The 20,620-nt window shown below is 43.2% G+C and overlaps 1 protein-coding gene across 1 annotated transcript in view; it reads left to right on the forward strand.

Annotated features, from left to right (window-relative positions):
• The first annotated feature begins 722 nt into the window (after positions 1–722).
• Positions 723–20,620, forward strand: part of anos1 (anosmin 1) — a 49,103-nt gene continuing 29,205 nt past the window's right edge. Inside the window, exons 1-2 of the mRNA XM_084363002.1 lie at positions 723–1,065; positions 8,025–8,072. Of these exons, the coding sequence (XP_084219128.1) occupies positions 874–1,065; positions 8,025–8,072 (240 nt within the window). The 5' untranslated portion in view covers positions 723–873. The remainder of the gene's footprint in view (positions 1,066–8,024; positions 8,073–20,620) is intronic.

The following is a 20,620-nucleotide window of genomic DNA, read 5'->3' on the forward strand; positions in this document are numbered from 1 at the left end:
CCAGTTGAATAGTTGGATATGTAAATATTATCGGCAAGCTGAAGTCATATTAAAAAATAAATCAGGGGCAGCATATCAAAGTAACCACTAACTGCTGCTAACTGTAGCTGCAGTTAGCTAGTTAGCTCAGCTAGCCGTGCAGCTAGCACCTTGGACTGGGAGCTTAGAGCACCGGGGAAGTGTTGGTGCTTACACTGCCAGCACAGGAGCTTTGGACTAGGACGGGGCTAGTTAGCATGTCAATGACGTCATAATGTCATAAAGTGTTATTCCTTCACATTGTTGATGATTTTGGCAAAGATTAGAATGTATTCAACCTAAATTCTTACATGGTGCACCTTTAATGAGTTTATTGTGAGTCCACCCAACTTTTGCTAATATGTTTAGGTGACGGATAAATGCTCAGCACCACTAGACAATGTGCCCGGTAATAAAACATTAGCCTAATAGTGCAAATTGTGTACTCCACAGCCAGGTCCTGGATTGATCTGATGTAGATTAATATGTAATTAACATGATAATAACAACTCATCTGTCTTCTATTCATGCCTCAGCTCGTTCTATTATAATTCATGATTATAGGACATGATTTGCATCCACACACCCACCCTCTCCTTCCTCCTGCTCTGTGGACAACCTGCCCCTGCTGTATGAGCAGTGTGCTCGGTGGGACTCTGCAGCAGCAGCAGCAGCAGTCTACCTGCTTTAAGGCTCCTCGTGCCCGTCAGTCACCGCCTGCTCGTCCAATGGCGGCGCCCGTGAGCCCGTGACTCCTCCCCAGTGTATAATTGAAGTTTCTTTAGTTTCTCCGGCGGAGCCCGCACGCAGTATTGTCCGATCCGTGGAGGGATTAAATACACATCGGCGGGGAGCATGTTTTCCAGGAGCCTGAACGCGTCTCTGACCCTGTGTTTGTGGATTACGGCGTTAACGAGCCCGGGAAGTGTGTGCGCGAGGAAGCAGGACGACTCTTTCTTCACTACCAGTATTTACCGAGCGAGATGCGCCTCGAGATGCCTCAGCCTGCACATCACTCGCATCTCCGCTTTCTTCAAGCACTCGCAGGTACGAGCATGCGGCCGCGGACTCCTCAACTTCTGCCAGTGCGTTAGAAAAACGAGGGATAAAGGCGCTGTTGTGTGGTTTGTTGATGAATGAGCGTGCGAGCAGCCGAGCCTCCCCACATGAGTCTAACCTGTTTCTCCTGAGCTCATTGTGAGGAGACAGTATGGTGCTGAAATACTTTCTCAACGTGTCTTCTGTCAGGAATGAGTAGATCTGTGAGAGTGTCACCAGAATAAAAAGCACCAGTTGCAGATATGAGCGTCTATGTGAAGGGTTGAGTTCATTGCAAAGTTGCCACATGCATCACAAGTGTGTAGAGGAATCTAATCAACACACAGGTTTTTCAGATTAAAAGGTGCATTTCAGTTGCGCCAGTGTCCATTCATTTGTTTCTGTTTTGTTTTAAATGAGATTTCTGTCACTACCAATGTGATGGACTTAACCCTGGTGTTTTTCTGCTGCCCACTTACTTCCAAGCCATCTGTCTTCCACCGCCTTACATATTCACAGTGAGAATTTTTCTACCAGGGTCCCCACAGAGCCCGCTGCTGTGATGCACACCCTGTTTGATAAATTAGCCGTATTCCTTTGCCTGATTTGGTATGTGTGCTATCAGAAGTTGTTTTTCACCCTCCACTGGACACACTGTTCTCTCCCAGGACTCCAGAGAAAAGGACCCGGTCACTGATCCTTCTCCCCTCTGCTCCCTTTTCACCAGCTATCTATCTGGTGCTGGCCGCCTTTTATACTGGCTTCATTTGCATTTGCAAGGCTTGTCTTTTCTCAAGGTGCATTAATGAATCCCTAATTGTCAGGAAACACTGCGGCGCAAGGTAAATTTGTAATTAGCCCGAGAGTTCAGTTGCTTATTTCTTTGTCACCAATTCAGTTGACTTTGAAAGCACTTATTGATCCCGTGTGGCAGGTCTTGATGCATGTGGACACAGAGACCCACTGAGGTCAATTCTCGCAGTTTTATTAAGGGTCTTTATACACCTGGGTCGAGGGATGAATGTGCTTAACTGAAATTAAAAAGCAGCGCTGCACTCCCAAAGAACACAGAGTGAAAACAGTGTTCCTTAATTCACAACTTGGGCAGAGTACAGTTGGGGGTTTGCTTTGAGAAGTCTCCAAGGGTATGTTGCTGCAAAGTTTGGGGATCGAATTAGTCACCAGCTGACTGAGAAGTCAAATAAGTGATGGAAGTCCCACCTCTAATGAGCGGCTAATAGTCTACATAATTGACTGCAGAGCCTCAGAGTCTGAGGGGAAAATGAGAGGGAGGTGTTTGTGGAGCGTTTTCCTGGTGAGTGATAAGCAAGGTTGCCTGAGCAAGCCTGTGGGTCTAAGAATAGAAGGCAATTGTTGATAATCTGCAAGGACTGTCTTATGCACGGGCCTTTCATGTGAAAATGGGGGGTCTGGTCAGCTGCAAAAACATATGGACCCAACCTCCGCCCCTCCTCCTCCCTCCACCCTGCCCTCTACCCCCTGGCCCTGCCAATAAATGCCAGCATCACACCTCATAGGCATGCCGAGGATGCACGCTGAGCTACCGACGCTGCTCCGTCGAGGTCACCTTCCTGCTAAACGCCGGCGCCCAATTGCGCTAAATGTGATAAGCTCTTATGTGCTGTTGCCACAACACTGGAGCATGCTCAGTCAGCACAACCTACAGGTGGATCTGCTTCCTCCGGGAGATCTTATTACAAGCGGACAGGCAGCTCGGAGCTCCACTCCTATGATTGAGACGACAGACCTCCTAATTCAACTCGGACATCCTTCAGGGGTCATTTAATACTCGATAGGGAAACCAAGACATACAACACTTTCCATTTTCATGGAAATGAAATGTCTGGGCTGCATGTCAAAGCGGTGACTTTTGCCTACTGTTTCTCAATATTTTACAGTGTCTACTCAATATCTAGTAATCTATACGGACTACTTATTTTGGTTACGGTACAGGAGACAATTTGTCCTCTTAACACATTCTGCAGCTGGAATTTAAAACCTCTGTTTTTCATATCAGCTTTTTTAATATGATCATTCTGCGAATACTGGAACGATACTTGCAGAATTTAGCGCTTGCAGATGTTATGAACACCCACGCCGCTTTTCCTTTTTATGTGGCTGAATCTGAGGACAAATCAAGAGACTTTGTTTTAATTGTTGCAACTATGAATTAGTGTGAAATGGAAACAAGGGCAGAGCTGCAGAGCTGGGAAACCCACGGGTCGGCCATAGGTTGTCAGATTTATTGCAACTGTAGATTTATTGATGTAATAGTATTTCCAAATACAGATTTATTGACATTTTACTCCACTTTTGGGGAACTTGTCACCCCGGCACAATAGACAGAGGGGAACACCCAACCATAAATATTAGCCTCGGACACTTTAAAATATTAAGAGCGAGCTGGGAGCCCTGTGCAATAATGTACTCTGAAAGCATCAGCCTTGTAGTGGATTATTTATGTGGGGACCTGCAAAGCCAAAAACAAGGTGTGTCCATGAGGTCTTGTTATTACATTCAGAGCAATAAAAATCCAACATTTTAAATTCAGTCATTCATTTCTAATGTGCCGCAGAGTAAAGTCTAAGCATCTTACTTGAGAGATTTGTGTTTCAAGCGAAGGGAAGGAAAACATTGGAAAGTAGTTTTTCCGTGTCCCCCTTGTTTTCGCCTTTGATATTAAATAACGTGCGGTGGAATCAAACCCCAGCCAGTGCTCGTCTCATGTGTGGAGTTTTTCATTAGTGAAGACAGCGGATGAATAGGGGTCTATGTAGCTTGGCCTCACCTCTCCGTAAATGCTTTTAAACCATGACACTCCTGTCTGTAAATCTCCGCTACACCCCGAGCTACCTCATTTGACAAATAGGCTTCGTTCCTAAAGTGGAGACAACTTTACACCAGTGTTGTTTGAGATCTCTGAAACACCCTTTTATGTTAACATTGGATGTGCGCTAAGCAGCACATTAGCTCACTTTCAGAGCGCCTGTCAAATAATTCATATAAAGTGAATAATTGATGAGCAGAATGACCACAGCCCTCACACCCACTCAAGTCGAAGCCTAAATCTTGAGGCTCCTTTATTTTAGTGCTGCATATGTGCCCTTAAGGATCAGTTATTTTGGTGTAGCCCGAGGACCCCTAGGCTGACACAGAGACACCAGTCTGTCCTTTGAAGTCCTGCCTCCTGTTAACCAGAAACGTAGCTACAGTATTTTTCAGTACTTAAAGGGTGCATTATGTCGTTTTGGAAAAGAAATTCAGGTAATATTTACAATATTGATAATGTAATAATACAAACTCAGAAATATTTATTTATTCCAAAACTGAATAAACAAGCTGTTCTCAGAGGGAGATAAGGTCCCAGAACACCATTTGAAGCTAGAAAGGTGGCAGGGTCCGCCGCATATAAACGCAGTAAAACAGTATGAAACTGTGTTGTCCTTTTAAGGTCGTTTTTTTTATTCAGTTTATTCAGTCATGAAAACAAAGACACTTTGATATTCACGCTTAAACTTAACAATCAATGAAGATTTTTCTTTTTCTGTCTGATTAAAATTTCCTCCCAAAAACTACATAGTACACCTTTAAAGATTTAATGCAACTGCTACTTCAAAGGGGCACTATGTAGTTTTGGAGAAGAAATTCAAACTCAGAATTTTGATATTTACAATATTAATGAGGTAACAATACAAACACAGAAATATTCTTTTTTTCCATAAGTGAATAAACAAGCTGTTCTCAGAGGAAGATAAGGTCCCCAGAACACTGAAGCTAGAAAGGTGGCAGGGTCCGCCAAATATAAATGAGGTAAAACAATATGAAATTGTGGTGTCCTTTAAGGTCAGTTCGTTTATTTAGTTTGTCTAGGCATAAAATAATCAGTCAAGGAAGATCTTTCTCTTTTGATTGCATTTTCTTCTCCAATCCCACACAGTGCACCTTTAATGCTGCAAAACATATAGTCAAGATCGGACACAATTCAAAAGCCATTCTTCAGTGTAACCTGAGATCCATTTAACCCAAATCAGAGGCTCATAGGAAACAAAGGATTCCCATTTTCAAAAGGTGGAATGCTGTCCTGGGAGATAAAAGGGGTTTTGTCCATGTTCCCCTCAGTTGTCTAGACAATACAACACGCCCCTGGCCACCTGCTCCAACTTCTCAGCTGACAACAGCCATAATGCATCTCTGTGATAAATTCCCCGTTTACACGACTCCACCACAAAGCGGCGAGTTCACCTTAGCCTCGCATTCGTAGACCACTGTCTGCTCTCCTCTCCTTGACCCCCCAGTAACTCAGGAAGATATCTTGAAAGCATTCATTCACTGGAGTCCTTGACTGTCCTCAGCACTGCATAATGTTCAGACTGCAGAGGAATGTCATGGTGAGTCAAAGGGATGAAGTCCTGACCTATAATTATTCCCCCGTTGGTCCCTGACATGGTGGGGTCAGGCCTGGACAGCTGGGGCAACATCCTGCTGAGCTTCTCTGCTACGGGGATGCTGTCACACAGCAAAATTAGCTCCTCTGTGGATCTGGCCCTGTCGCCGTTGATGGATGGGCGAAGAAAGGTGTCAAAAACAGGATTGATGATTTAGGACATGGTCTAGAGTTGTGACAATCTGTATAAATTATCCCCGAGGCATTGGCTGCCAGCGAAAATGTCAAGGTTTTATTTACAGCTTGTTACCAACAGGGGGTTTGGCATGGTTACAGTGATCATTTTTATGTAAGTTAGCGATCTCCACAAGGATTTTAATCATTTGATGGAGGAATAATTCATGTTTTAATCAACTTTCAGCCAAAACGAGTGAAGGTGCTCTATTACACAGAAAACTTGCTGATGCACACTGAACTCGTCAGCCAAGTTTGCACTCATTTCCACCAACAAAATCAAACTATTCCAATTCTCCGTGGTGCTCCGGCTCATATATTTTTCATCCTTATCTGTAGTTTTTTTTCGCGTTGAAGTTATTCTCCTAAGACAAGACCATACAATCGTGGATTCCTTTGAAGCCATTTGACCATTATCCTTGACACTAAAAGCACAGCACTTACTGGTACTGGATGTCAAATTAAAACCCTTTAATGATAAGTTCTCTCCTAAGGTCTCATGGGAAATTTCTTCTGGATTACATTGTGGGAAAAGGCTTTGAACTTGACATTGAACTTAAGCAGACTTTTTTGCCTTCAGAGCTTGAAAGTTTGGCTGGATCCTACTGCTTCATTGCTTTCATTAAGAAGCGCAGGGAAGTTCCAGTAGTGAAGCTCAGATCCAGGTCATCGACGGACGGAATCCATTAATGAAACTCAAAGGCTCCATTGAGAATATTTGCATTTTTTATAACGCCTCCAGAATTGTAAAGCAGGAAAGTAAAGCGGCTAAAATCAATATTTTTAGGATATTAATGGACCAAATGTCGTTTGCGGTGATGAACCCTCGGTTCTGTGCCTGCATATAAACTGTTTTGGTTCACTCCCACGACTCTCATAGTGTCATTTTAGCCACAGCAATAGAACTGCAACTAACTTTGTGTCATTATTCTGCAAATTATTAATTATAAGTAATCGTTTAGACTATATGATGTCAATAAATGTTGAAACATGCTCATCACAGTTTCCCAGAGCCCAAACTGGAGCTGGGTATGGTTAAAGGAATTTCAATACCGGTGCTAATATGGATGCTTTGACTTCAATACCTGTTCCTGCACACAAATTATAAGAAATACAGTTTAACAAAAGATTACATTACATGCACGTTCAAATTGCTTCTTCTGTCCAACCAACAGTCCGAAACCCAAAGTATCTTCATAAATGACAAAGAAAAGCATCAAATCCTGGACGTCATTGCTTTAAAAATTATTCGATAACGAAAATATTTGGCAACTAATTTTCTTTTGATCAACAAATCGATTGTTGCTGGAAAGTCAAGACATGGCTGTACCTGCCCTCCAAACAGCGCCCAATCAGAGTTGGCGATTAGCTGGCGAACGTAGCGTAGCATTTCGTGAATAAATATTTTGCCCAGAAGTTGGTAGAGACCAAAAATGGAGCAAAAAGAAAAATGAATAATCTGGCTTAGATTCATGAAGTGGACAGAAACTCAACTCCAACTTTGTGCTAATGTTTCCCTGTGTCTGCTAAATGTATTATTAACCCCAATAGCACACATACATCTCGCAGACGTCAGCGCGAGTTACGTTGGAAAGACAAAGTCGTAGATGGAGCGTATGTGTGCTATCTGGGAAGAAACTGTTTGACAGGTTGACCTAAACGTCCCTCTTTCTGTCGCTCATCACATTCAAACATTTCGCCTCTTTCATGTTGATCCCACTGGTCATTTATTCTGAAGCACCAGCCTTGCACTTGCGCCATCCAAGCACAATTATGTTTGCAGAGGCTGACAGCATAATTCTCCGCCCTAATGGAATTCAGGAAATGACCACTTGCATGAGCCATTTACCCCCACTGGTCCTCCGCTCGACAACTCTCATATTTACACGTAGAGGGGTTTATAAATACGCAGCACTATTAGAGCCAAATGTTTGCCTCGTCTGAGCGCAGAAGGTGGCACTTCCACAGCAATTAGAGGAAATTGGCAGTATCTGCAGTCTAGGCAGGAGTGCTGACATCAGTTCCCACCTCGACGGCCTTGGGGACGTCTGTTGAGAGATCAAACAGGCCCGGAGGTCGTCGTGCTGCTGAAACTGACCAGAGGTTTGCCCTGGCTCTGGTGCTGTTGACCCCTCTTTCCTGCTTGGGTTACATGCACTCAGGAAGCAAAAGCTGACTCTGAAGTCTGTTTTTGAAATTTGTCTACCGTTAGCACTATTGTTACTCAAAATAGGATGGGAGAGGAAAGAATCACAACTGCGTATTCATTCATTGGATGAATTGATTGTTTTCTATGTCTCTATTGATATGTTTTTCTTCTCTTTCACAGAATAATGGATCCTTGGTGTGGTGCCAGAATCACAAGCAGTGCTCCAAGGTAATGCGGTTTCCCGTCTTTCATGAATGAGACGCATGCCACATACATGCCTCATTATCAGAGGATAATACAGCATAAAGTGCGCGAGTCACGACAGGACTAGTTTTGTCATGCCTGCAGGAAGAGAGCCTTCGAGAGCTGTTGACATAGACTATCATGAGAGAAACTCTTTTCTCTTCAGCGAGTCTTTGCTAGATGGCTTCTGCTTTCATTGATACCCATTTGCTCCTGTAAATGGGATGCGATTAAATAAGTTTCGAAGAGGCTTATGAAAGCAAAGCATGATTGTTTTTCCCCCCTCTTGCCATTTGGACTTTCAGTCCCGACGCGCTACGCTACGCCTCCCGCAGGGCTTGTTTGTGTTTCTTGCCCTGTCCCAAAGAGGGTTGATACAAAGCTGGCGTTGACAGGCTCCTCTGAAAAAGATGGCGCTGACATACTCTATCAGACTCTCCTGGAGCTGTTGACAAGGCCCGCGTAGATGTGCTGTATAGACTGTAGACAGAGAACACTATGGAGCTGAAATAAGAAGGATGATACGCTAGCAGAGGCCGGTCCAAGCAGAAATCTAAACAATGCTCTCTGTGGCTGTCCAAGGCTCTCATCTCCTCAGACACGGACCGTGAAAGCAGGATTTAATGCTGTTAGCCTATGAGGACTCAAAATAGGACACAGACGGCGTGTGTTGTCTAAATAAAAGACAAAAGTATGTAGGAAGTATGTTATTGCCCAGGTGATGACATATTCCATGTAGTCCTTGTCTGTATTTATTGTTTTTTCCACAGACCTCAGACTTTGTTGTGCCTATAGAGGAATGCATGCTGAGAATCTGGGCCAGCACTGCACAGCACTGCAGTGATGGTGATTAATAGGAAAATCGAGAAAATGCAGTTTTTTTTTTCTTGTGCTTACTTAACACGGCCTTACATTCGCTGTACATATTAATCACAATCAGTGTCGAGTATCAGCGTCCTCACAGAATGACCCCTTGTGCCTGATTTCTAAATTCCCTTTTTTGAATTTCAAATTGTTTCCTTGACAATTTGCATTTGCCTGGACCGCAGCTGAGCTATTGTGCTTTGTGCTTTCTACTACATCTGCAAATGTATAGGTGTTTCCCCCTCGCCAAACGAGCAAATGTTAACAACATGTTGTTCTGTCAAACCACTAAATGTTTCCTCAACTGTGTGTAAATCGTAAGCTCTCGTTACGTTGTGTTACTTCTAATTATGAAGCTCTATTATTGAACTCCAGGTGGTAACTGAAGCAGCTCAAGGCAAAGCACAATCGGCTTAAGTTTGACTTTTAAATAAAGAGGTACAGTTCACCCTAAAATAAAAAAATGAGTATCTTTCCTCTTTCCTGGAGTGCCATTTATCCATCTAGATTGTTTTGGTGTGAGGCAGTACAGGCTGTCCTGAATGGTTTTGTCTCGTCTTGAATATAATGGAGCTAGATGGGACTCAAAGTGCTGAAAAAGTACAATTGGAAAAACTCAGCTGCAATGTCTCTTTTCCAGAAATCATGGCCCAGTTTGTCAAGATAATCTTCAGACTTTGTTCTGGTGAGTTTCATGTAGGAACTATTTTCTCTCTAGTGCATCACTACACAGAGGGAAGTGTGCATCTGCTCATGGACGAGAGGCTCGTGCTTGTGACGGTCGGTGATGTTAACATAAATGACATCCTCCTTGGCTTAGTTCAAATGCTAGTTAGCTTAGTTAGCTAGCCTTTCGTCCATGAGCAGATAAAGTTTCCTTCTGCCTGGTGATACAGTTGGTAGGTGTAGTTTGAGCACCACAAGCCGAGTGCCGTCTAGTTCCATTATATTGTAGAAAAGGCAGACATCTCTACAGTTGATAGGGCTGGGTATCGAACCGCAATACTTTTTATGGCACCGACTGAATTGATCTGATACTATCGCGTTTGGAAAAATGTCTTTTCATTCGATACCAAATTTCAATACCTAAGGAGTTCATCTCATCAGCGCCAGTGAGCCAATAAGCATGCGGCATGCTTGTTGTGACAAGATCTAATAGGTTACACCCAGAGACCGGGCTCACAACGTGTACGTGTAATGTAATATTTGTTTGAAACAGATTTCATAAAATTGGTATTGAAACTCAACCCTGATGGTTGATATCTTCAAAACTCACCATCTCACACCAAAACAAAATAAATAGATAATAAGCACTACAGGTAAGAGGAGAAACTGGCATTTTTCATTTTTGTGTGAACTATCCCTTTAAAGCCCATGTTTTATTCACTTAAGAAGGCAGGTCTCCGTTGTTTTCACCATAATGCTGTGAAACTTGTTTCTCTCCTTTCCACTGTGATGGCCAACATCGGTTCTTGGCACCGGTCGCTCCCCAGTCACTCGGCAGAGTTTCACGTTTGAAAAAAGCCTTCTGCTGGCTGTGAGTCCCGGCACAGCAGACTGTTTTCATAATCAACCAGCTAACATTGCTGAAAGTCTGAAAATGCCCCAAAAACTTTTTAATGGACTTCTTGTTCTCCTTGCTGTAACAAGCATGTCAGTTAGCACTTCTTGATCCTACTTGTAGGCTGTAAATAAATGAGACTGGATTTGATGTAAGCCCTCTAAAAATAATGATGTGCTTGTGTTACTGCTGTGTTACCGGGTTTGCTCTGCCACTCCGCTGCTCCGAGTAGTTTCAAGGGCTCTCTGAATTTAATTAATTTAATTGTATCCTCGGTTTTTTGTTCAGCCATTCAGGACGCCGGCCAGGGCACGGCGCTGAGGTTTAATTTGCGGCCAGAAGTCAATATTTTGGTAGCAAACATTACCACACTTCACATCCACGTCAATGACTCGAGTGCACACTCAGGGCCTGTGTGCAGCCTGTCAAAACATGGGGCTATTGTGGCCGCTCTAACAATTGTACCAAATGGGCCCATGCTGTACAGTGGTTCCCTGTGAATAGCTCTACAGCCACTGATTAGCCTCTTCACTTCATGAACAGCACACACTCAAACAGAGAGACAAAGGCAGTGGCTCCCGGGGAGTGCGTTAGGGCAGAAGGCTTGTCCACCCAGAGCTCTGTTAAAGAGTAACAGAGGGCTCCCCGCCTGTGAAGAAACTGCGAGGAAGGGCTGCCTAATAATCAGACAAAGATGCTGTGACCCCGTCCATCTGTCCTCGTTTTAGGAAATCAATGCCTCCCGTTTGATGAGAAAGTCATCCCGGTCATCTCGTATGCGGTGTCCGGAGTTAGCCCCCGCTCCCAGCGTCCCCATTGTCATGGTAATTAACCTGCTTGCCCCCTCTCTTCAGTGCACAGCGAGGTGGCATTTGGAGAGCCGGGGAGTCATTATCATGCCATAACGCTGGACCAGCAGACAAACTCCATTCAGCATGGGGGAGACGCCAGGAGAACAGACACAAGCAGCAGCAGCGGCGGCGGCATTTTCTATGAGGCCATTGTCATTTTGTCTCCCTACTGTTAGAGCTCCCCCGACTTGAGAAGTTTGGACGTGTTCCCTGAAAGTTTGAAAAACTCCAGGGTGTTTCTTTTTTTTTTTTCTGTCGGTGCAAAGAAAATAGATTTTGTGCGTGCACAGAGGCAGCCAAGAAGCTTTTCCTCATTCAGAGCACGGCTGATATTAGCAGGGATTGCTTTCCCCCATGGGTGTGATCCAGCCTCCAAAATCAAATGCTAGGATTGACTTAAGGCAGCTAAATACCGCTCTGCAACAAAGCAGTGCGCTTCATTAATCAAACTCCTCTCAGGGAAGGGAAGAGAGGAAAGGACATGTGCATTATGCCTGGATAAGTTTGCCCTGTGGGGAGTCATTGGAACGTGTCCATCATTTACAGCTCCTGAGGATGAAAGTGTAATATTTTTCTTGTAAACACGCTGAATATCCTGAACTTCCATTGAAACTCTCAGTGAATTAGATGGGTGGTTGGTGAAAGCAGACGTTAAAGGGGCGCTATGTAGTTTTGGAGGTGAAATTAAAACTCAAAATTCTAATACTTACAATATTAATGAGGTAATAATACGAACTCAGAAATATTTATTTTTTCCATAACTGAATAAACGAGCTGTTCTCAGGGGAAAATAAGGTCCCCAGAACACTGTTTGAAGCTAGAAAGGTGGCAGGGTCCGCCACATATAAACAAAGTAAAACAGTATGAAACTGTGTTGTTTGTTTGTTCAGTTTATTCAGTCATAATGACAAAGAGAGTTTGTTTATGAAGATCTTTCTCTTCTGATTAAAATTCCCTCCCCAAAGCTACATAGTGCACTTCTAATAATCTTTCAGCAGGGTTGACTCGGCCTCACATTTCTCTACACCAGCCACGTCCCTGCCCTTTATTTATTTCCACAGGGAACGCCTTTAGAAAGCAACCTTGTCTGGTCACCATTTGATGGCAATGAGTCGTGCACATCTTCTTTCACGGACGTCTCACACGTCCCTGATGGCTCTTTCGGAGCGCTCTTTTCCTCACCAATCACACCCCGAGCCGCACATACCAGCGCAAGAATAAGAAGTGTTTGCTCTTTAGGATTACACGCGCCCTCGTCTTCACGTGTTTAAAGCTTTGGAGCCGTTTGCCTGAATAACAATCACAGGAATGCTACTATGTGTCATTCAAAAGCCCCACTGTCAACCCCCCCGCCGCTCTCCTACCAACCCCCACGTTTTCTCACGCCGAAATAAAACGGTCGAACTTCCCATTAGTTGATTTTTAAGGGTCAGCTGAAGCTATAAAGTAAAATCAGAAGCGCGGCGGACAGATCTCACTTTCGCTTGAAGCTTCGAGGCGGGTGTGTCATTGCAGTTTACAAGTCTTTTGTGTGGCCGTCTCTTCTTTGGCGGTAGGTAGTATATTCTGAGGCGCTCTGAAAAGATGTGATGAAGTGGGTGCTGCTCGTGGTGGGTTTACGGCCGGGCATGGCCGGGATTGTTAGGTGCTTAGACAGACTTCAAAGCACCTTTTGGTCGCGTTGAGGCCAGACGCTGCTCTCACCTCCTTGTGTTGGACACATTACCAGCCCCAACACCTTCAAAGTGAGCTAGAAATCAATCTGTCAAGCGGGCAGCTCGTCTGGATTGCCTGCCAGTGTGGCTGCTAAGCAGAGTGTAAAATTGGAGAAAACACTCCTCGCTGGTTTAATTGATTCTCTAATTTCACATATATGTGTAAGACTTCTGAGATCATCAGTGCGGTTTCTCTGAAGCCTTTCCTCTTGGGCTCTTCTATCTAGTTCGAGGCAGTGTGAGCGTTAGCGTGTGGGTGGCGGAGGAGTGTGAAGCAAGGGCTGGTCAGTCCCAGCAGGAAGGACCTGATCTGGACATGGTTGTTAAGTTTCATTGGCTAAAGGGGGGGTCGCTTCATTGGCTGCTATCTGTGGAGCTCATTATTCACATGGTGGGTGGCAGAGAATGAAAAGCCCCCACAGCAAAAAAAAAAAAAGAAAACAAAAAAACCCAAAGACATGGCCACAGGAGACGAGGCTGTGGAACTGCAGTTTAGACTTCCTCAGCAGTCTGAAGCTGCTGTCTGTTCAATATGCGAGTGATGAACACTCCAGGAAACCCTCCAGGAAGAAGTACACTCACCGTCTCATACCAGCCTGTGTTTTTATTGATCCCGCAGAGCACGGCGGCCTTTTAAAGAGTAGCCATTTATTTTTCTGGGATAATCGAGCGTTCACAGATAGCCCGATTTCACATGTTCTCCCTGTCAGGAGGGATTTTATTCTCATGAAGGATTAATGTAATCAAAGCTGCTGTGAAATCCTCTTTTAGCAATAATGACCAGTCACACTGAGACAATCTGCTGTCGTCAAAGTGTTTGTGCTCATTCCGAGGACGGATTGGCTGAATATCATAGACGAGAGCACACCTTTTTATGTTGGCTGTGCTGGCCGTTTCCCTCCCGTTCTCACGTGTTGAGAGGTGCTGAAGCAAGAAAAGATTCTGTGGCTTTGTCCGCGGTCTGCGTTCATGCGGCGTCGCCAGTAATCGTGCAGACAGTCACATAGACGAAAGGGAAGATTAGAATGTAAGAATCTTAAAGCTGATGTACTTAGCAGATGTGGGCTTATCAATTTATCCCCAAAGCTGCTGCATCCTGCCGATAAATCCCGAAGATTGTGTGTGACAGTTTCAGGACGACGGAGATGCAGAATGTGTGTCAAAGACTCGCTGATCGACAGCTCTCTTCACCTTTGACTTGAAGATGACAACTCCAGTGGAGCAATTTCTACTTGAGACACCCAGAGCTCGTATCAGAGATGAAGAAAACCGCCTCCTTTGGTTATTTTGTTTGTTTCGTACATCAACAGAAATCCAAAATTCCTTCTCAGCTCGCCAAGATCTGCCCGCTTTTTGTAAAGTCTTTGTTCTCAGCTTTAGAAAAACATAAAGGAGAATTCAATCATCACTTCAAGCAATTAGAATGTGTAATGCCACTTTTATTGGGCTGCACGTTACGTCTCAATTAGGGCCTCAACTAGGGATGCACATTTTAAGCAATTTCTTGAATTGGTAGTCGGCTGCCTTAACAGTCAGTTATCAGTAGGTTAGGGGTGAGGGAGTTATCTACTGGCGTGATCTATGTCTGATGCACAATCAGTCGGCTACATTAGGAGTTAAAACAGACAGATACAGTAAACATCAGGTTACTTTAATAACAAACTCACAAAATAGCGACTTCATTTCAATTGCATAGCTCCAGTCGGTCGCTGTTCAACAACTAGCCCAACCAAATCTAACCCATATTGAGATTACTAAGTTGCTAAAATGTGACATCAGTTTGGATAGAATATCTTTTATGTATTTTTTTAAATTACAAATTACTTTTAATACCAATATTTGTGTTTTATTTTCACATGTTCAATTAGCAGGCATTTGTAATTTGTAACAAGATATTTTTTTCCATCTGTTCATTGGTATTTCAGTTCTCAAATAGTACAGGCTGAATGTAAATGATACGAAATATCACAAAAATAGTGTTTACGTGCACAGACATCACAGAAACAGGAACGATATACAGTATAATTGTACAAGGTACCGGGCTGCTTTCCTTGGTAATTACTGACATCTCACTTAACCTAGTTGCAGTAGCAGAGAGTTGGGAGGATGTTTACTGCCGAGCCTCTATATAACATCGTTTATCAACAAGGTCACTGCTGGAGCTTGTGCCTGTTTCCAATTCAGAATATTGATCTATGTGCCAAAGGGGTTATGACCCTTGCCACAGTTATAAGGAGTCCTTTAAGAGGGCTGTCATAACAAGATGCTTTTTAATGTATCTGTGCCAACGTCTGGCTGTCAGTTAATAGGTTTTTAATTGGCTAAATTTTTTTTTCTTTATAGCAATTAATCAATGAATGATTAATAATTCACCTTCGTGGCTGCAACTAATTATTATTTTCGTTGTCGATGAAATCTCCTACGCAGAACCATCTGCTGGAATGCAACCACCAGCGGAGAGTAAACCATTGTTTTACCAAAGTGCTATAGCAGTATCTACGCTAACCTCTTGAGGAGCCGCCATTCTCGCTTTCAAATGACCAGTGACTTCTCTCGCTGATGGTCACACCCAAACCACATCTGTAGCTGCCTGTAGTTTCTCAGAGGGCGCTGATTGGCTCAACTCCTGTGTGTTTGGCCACAGGCACGTAGCTTGAAACCTGGCAAGGTGGGTTTGCAAGATCACCTGATCTAGCAAATTCAGCCGCCTCGCAAGGTATGTTTGGTCTATAAAAGATACTATATAAGATATATATATATATAAGATTACTCAAACCAGACCAGATAGAGTGACAAATCAAAATAGTTGGCTGTTTGAATAGTTGACAGTTAATTGAGTTATCAATTATTACAGCTCCAGTCTCAATGTGTATGTGCTACAATTCAAAGACACTGGAAAGAAGCACTGGTGTTAGGAAATGTTGATGGAGGCTGGAGAGGGCAAGTAGGATTAGTGCATTTCAAGTGTTTCTGACGCTCAAATAAACAAATGGAGATAGTGCTGGAATGTGACTGCAGCGTGGGATTAGGACGGCTTTACTCCCCTTAACGGCGTGGCGTGTTTTACATGTTGTTGGCCTACATTGACACAGAATCTCCAGGTCTTGTTGCATTTGGGGCGAGGAGGGATTGAGACGGCTTGAGTGGTCACCGCCGGGACGTCCTTCTATCTTGTTTACCATCTCCTCAATCTGCAGTGACCGACGTCGCCGTGACAGAAATGCACTTTTCATCTCCTGCGTACGGATAGTGCGAGTTCATTACCGCCGCTGTAAATCAACCGAACGGACAGGTTGAATGAGTGGAAGTGCTTTATCAGGCGATCACGCTTTCAACTCCGCTCCGTCGTAACATTATTCAGCGTGATGGTGTGGGAGTAAATACAGTAAATCATGCGCCGGGCATGGTTTTCTGAGAGGGTTTTCGCTTTCCCATGCCACGTCACAGCCGGCCTCTTTATCACCAATCTGACCCCACATGATGGATACATCCTGTTGAGTCTAATTGTCATGAAATGTAAACCGAGCCCAGAGGTAGGTGATAACTGAGGCTCTGGTTACAGCCACTGTATTTCCTGACTCTTGCAGAACATAACAACATGAGATGGCAGAGGACCTGTAAGAGAAGGAGGCCTTGCAGTGTGTGTGTGTGTGTGTGTGTGTGTGTGTGTGTGTGTGTGTGTGTGTGTGGGGTGTCTGGGTGAAACTTCAGAGTCATTAAGTATTAAGTGCACTGCTATTGCATTCCACAGCAGACAAAGCACAAATTCTGGCTTAAGCTGTGTGGGCTTTATGCTCATAAATAAGGCAGGCACCTCTGATTGGGGGCTAAATGTATAATTCATGCACTGCCCCTCCTGCTCCTCCTCTTTTTTCTTCTCACTTTCTGCCAAGCTATTCCTTTTCAGCTCTTTGTTGTCTGGGCCTTCAACTGCATTTTAATCAATAATTAAAGTGATGCTCAAAGAATGTCTGTGACACCACCTGCTAGGTTACTCACCGTCTCCGAGAAACAAAATAGAAAGTCTTGAACCGTATACGTTTCAGTTCACCCCACCGGAGCTGGAAGAGTACAGTGTTTTAGTTGGTTGTAAATGTGAAGGAGTTATGAGACTGGCAACAGTTGCAGCATACGTCTTTCTCAGGGCTGTAAAACACTTGGAGATTTTGGAAAATGTGTTGTTAGTCGTGTAGGAGTAATTCGAAGAAGACTGTGTCAGTCTTTGTCTGAATTCATTAGCCTAGTTATCATGACAAGGCTCCAGTCTGCGATCATTTAGTGTCATTTTGGAACCATTTTTTGGAGACAGTGCAACAAAATGTTATAATTGGGAGCAGTGGTGCAACTTGTCCCTCATCATTGTTTTTTTCATCTCATCGTCATCCTCCATTGGTGACGTCTGCCTTGGCTGCCACAGCAGTAAAAAAGAAGAATCAAAAAAAGAAAACAAAAACATTTCTCAATCAGTTATCTGAATCACTTCGTCAATACGTACGTGGTTGTTGTTCACCGTGAGAGCCGAGGAGAACGTTTTTGTGTCACTTCGCATGCTTCCTCTCTCTTGTCCACTTGAGCACTGCCCTTGAATGTGTTGCACTGCATCAGTGTTGTATAAAGTATCCAAAAGTTATAATTGAGTAAAAGTAAAGATATCCTGTTAAAATATTACTTTGGTAATAATGAAAGTCACCCATATGAATAGTACTTGAGTAAAAGTGTATGATATGATATGTCCTTAAGTATTAAAAGTAATCTTCTGACAATAAATGTACTCAAGTATCAAAAGTACAAGTAAATTAATATATGTTACCGGTAGTTATAAACTGTATACCTGGTGTTGCTTGACTTTATTGGCGTTGGCGTTATGAATTAAAAAATGCACTGCTATGGCTAGTTACTTTGCATGCTGTCTGCAGAGTAACTAGTAACTAAAGTTATCAAGTAAATGTAGTGGAGTAAAAGGTACAGCATTTGCCTTCAAATGTAGAGGAGTGGTAGTATAAAGTAGCAGAAAATTAAAATAAAATATAAATACTCAAGTACAAGTACCTTGGAGTTGTACTTAAGTACAGTGTTTGAGTAAAAGTACTGAGGGAGCACCAGTGCTACCAGTGGAAAGAGTTAGTCTGGAGCCCTGCATAGTTGCATGAGTTGCCTTGATATTACAAACAGTACAAGCCTGTGGCAGCTCTGCATGTCATTCCATTTTTAGACGATAATTTCTAAAAATCCACGTTGGCAGTTCTCAGTATTACTCGGGTGCTGCAGGGTATCGCTGCAGACAGCTTGTCCTTCCTCAGAGCGGCTGTGACAGAAGTGATAAACAGATGCAGGGACGATAGGCTTGACTGCACTTAATGCCCAATTTTCATGAAGTTTGTGGAGACAAGAGGAGAGCAGACAGCCACCAATTTGCTCCACACACACACTGTACATTACACCCGGTTCCTGTACACCTAAGCGCATGAGCACCTACACGCTGTAATTGTTGTCTCTCCTCGCTCTGAATCCTCATCTGACACTGCGAGCCATGCAGGTTTCCTGTTAGTTTGCAGAGGCTTATATAACTGCGGAATAGAAAACCCCACAGCAACCACTGCGGTATAATTTTATCTGTGCATCCCCCTGAAATATGTAAATACAAAACCCAAACTTTGTATGAATATTTAACACGCACTTTCATTGACTCGCACTGCCTTTGTACTGTAAGTTTAAGTTGCAAGTATATCATCGACACGACTGGGGATCTTTCCAACAGCTCTAATACAATTCCTTAATAAAAATTTCAACCCTTTTCCCTTCCAGATAAGTGTTTAGATAAGCATCCTTCTTCTTGTTGGAACACCTCATCTCATATTTATGAGCGCGCTGCGTATAGAGTTGCAGACTCACATCTCAAGTCGGCACGCCGTTAATCTTTTTTGTTCTACCTGATCCACGCCACTGCCTACTCAACACACACCTGTGCTGATTTACAGCGGCGCAGAAATTAAATACACAATATCTCATGGACCTTAATGCTCTATAAGGTCACATAAGGTTGAGGAAATGGTGCGTCTAGACTATATAACAGCTCAGGACGGGGATATCTTCTTCCTGATTTATTTGCTGGATTTTTTACAGACCTTTGAAACTTAATGGCACGTCAGAGGCGTACTGGAAAGCCTTGCTAGCATATGATTTTACACTCATTGAGATCACGGCTCATGCACTTGATGAAATATGTTTCAGCCTGGCTAATCTGTAATCACAGACTCTGTGGGCATCATCTGGAAGGAAAGGACAAGGATTTTAAGGCATGCTACTCAATTATTGTGTCCAAAAATAGACTTTAACTTTGAATGTAAATAAAGCTGAGTTTGAATGAGAATGGGGGAGAGAGCAGAGAAATCATCAAGAGTAATAGTCCTCACTGAGCGCTGAGGGTGACTGACTGTGTCACGGGTAAATCTGAAAGTGTTGTCCGCACGTCTCAAGTTTTTCATCCATCTTTGGATTTTCTAAATCCATTCACGCTGAAATGCCAAAAATAATTGGAAAAACAGGAAAATCTTGTATTTTTCCTCCTCTTTTATGTCTGTGGCTTTGGTGCACCATTTCATTGTTCGAGAACCACCATTAATTCGGAAAGAAATGGGATCGAATATAAGCTGTTGTGACACACACACAGCCGACAGCTGTGAGAAAAGAGAGGCGAGGTCCTGTCCCTTCGAGAGACAAATAGAATTTTAATCCCGTTTGAATTGCGCCATGAATTACACATGTGATATTTGTCAGTTCAAAAGATATGCATCCCAAGAATTTTACAGTTTGTTGTAAAGATGGTAAATATCTAGCTCTCTGAACTACATCGTCTCGCTCATCATACGTCGCCAACGCCAACATGGCTGTCGTCTCGGTTCAGAAACAGTATTGAAAACGGTGAAAAATCACAATAAATCTGGCTACTTGACTACTTCAATCATTTGAAAGCAGAGTTTGTCAGTTCTGTGAGCTGCTCATATACAGGATCGGCTCTACAAGGTTTTGGTTCTGGCTTTTGATGAACATTAAACAAGATGACGTCACTAATGCAACTCTTGGCTATGTAGTCCTTCTAATTACATACTGTCACAGTGTTATATTTCTACAAAAATCGTGAGTGTAATTCATGGCACAAATCAGACAAAATAAAACAATTATTTATCTTTCTCCATTCACTACCATACATATTTTTTCTGAAAAAAGGTCCCATGGTGGTCCACCACAGGGGGCGTGACTTCTCTATTAGTCGATTAAGTAATTGGTCAATTCTGTCATTTAAAGCAAAAGTGTCAAACACTCTCCTCAAATGGAGTATTTCTTTGTCTTAAATGACAACAATTTTCTTTTAGTGTGTTGCTGAAAACAGACTTCTAATAAGCCTGGAGGAGGAGGATACCACGCTAAGGCACAGGATTACTAAGACTTCAGGTTATTCAAATATCGGATATTTAAGTTGGTGCCCTGAAACCCTGAAAAAAAGCGTTTTAAACCTTATTTCGGGGCAAAGTTGCCAAACTT

Source organism: Pagrus pagrus, assembly GCF_965226575.1.
Source record: "Pagrus pagrus genome assembly, chromosome: 9".
NCBI lineage: Eukaryota > Metazoa > Chordata > Actinopteri > Spariformes > Sparidae > Pagrus > Pagrus pagrus.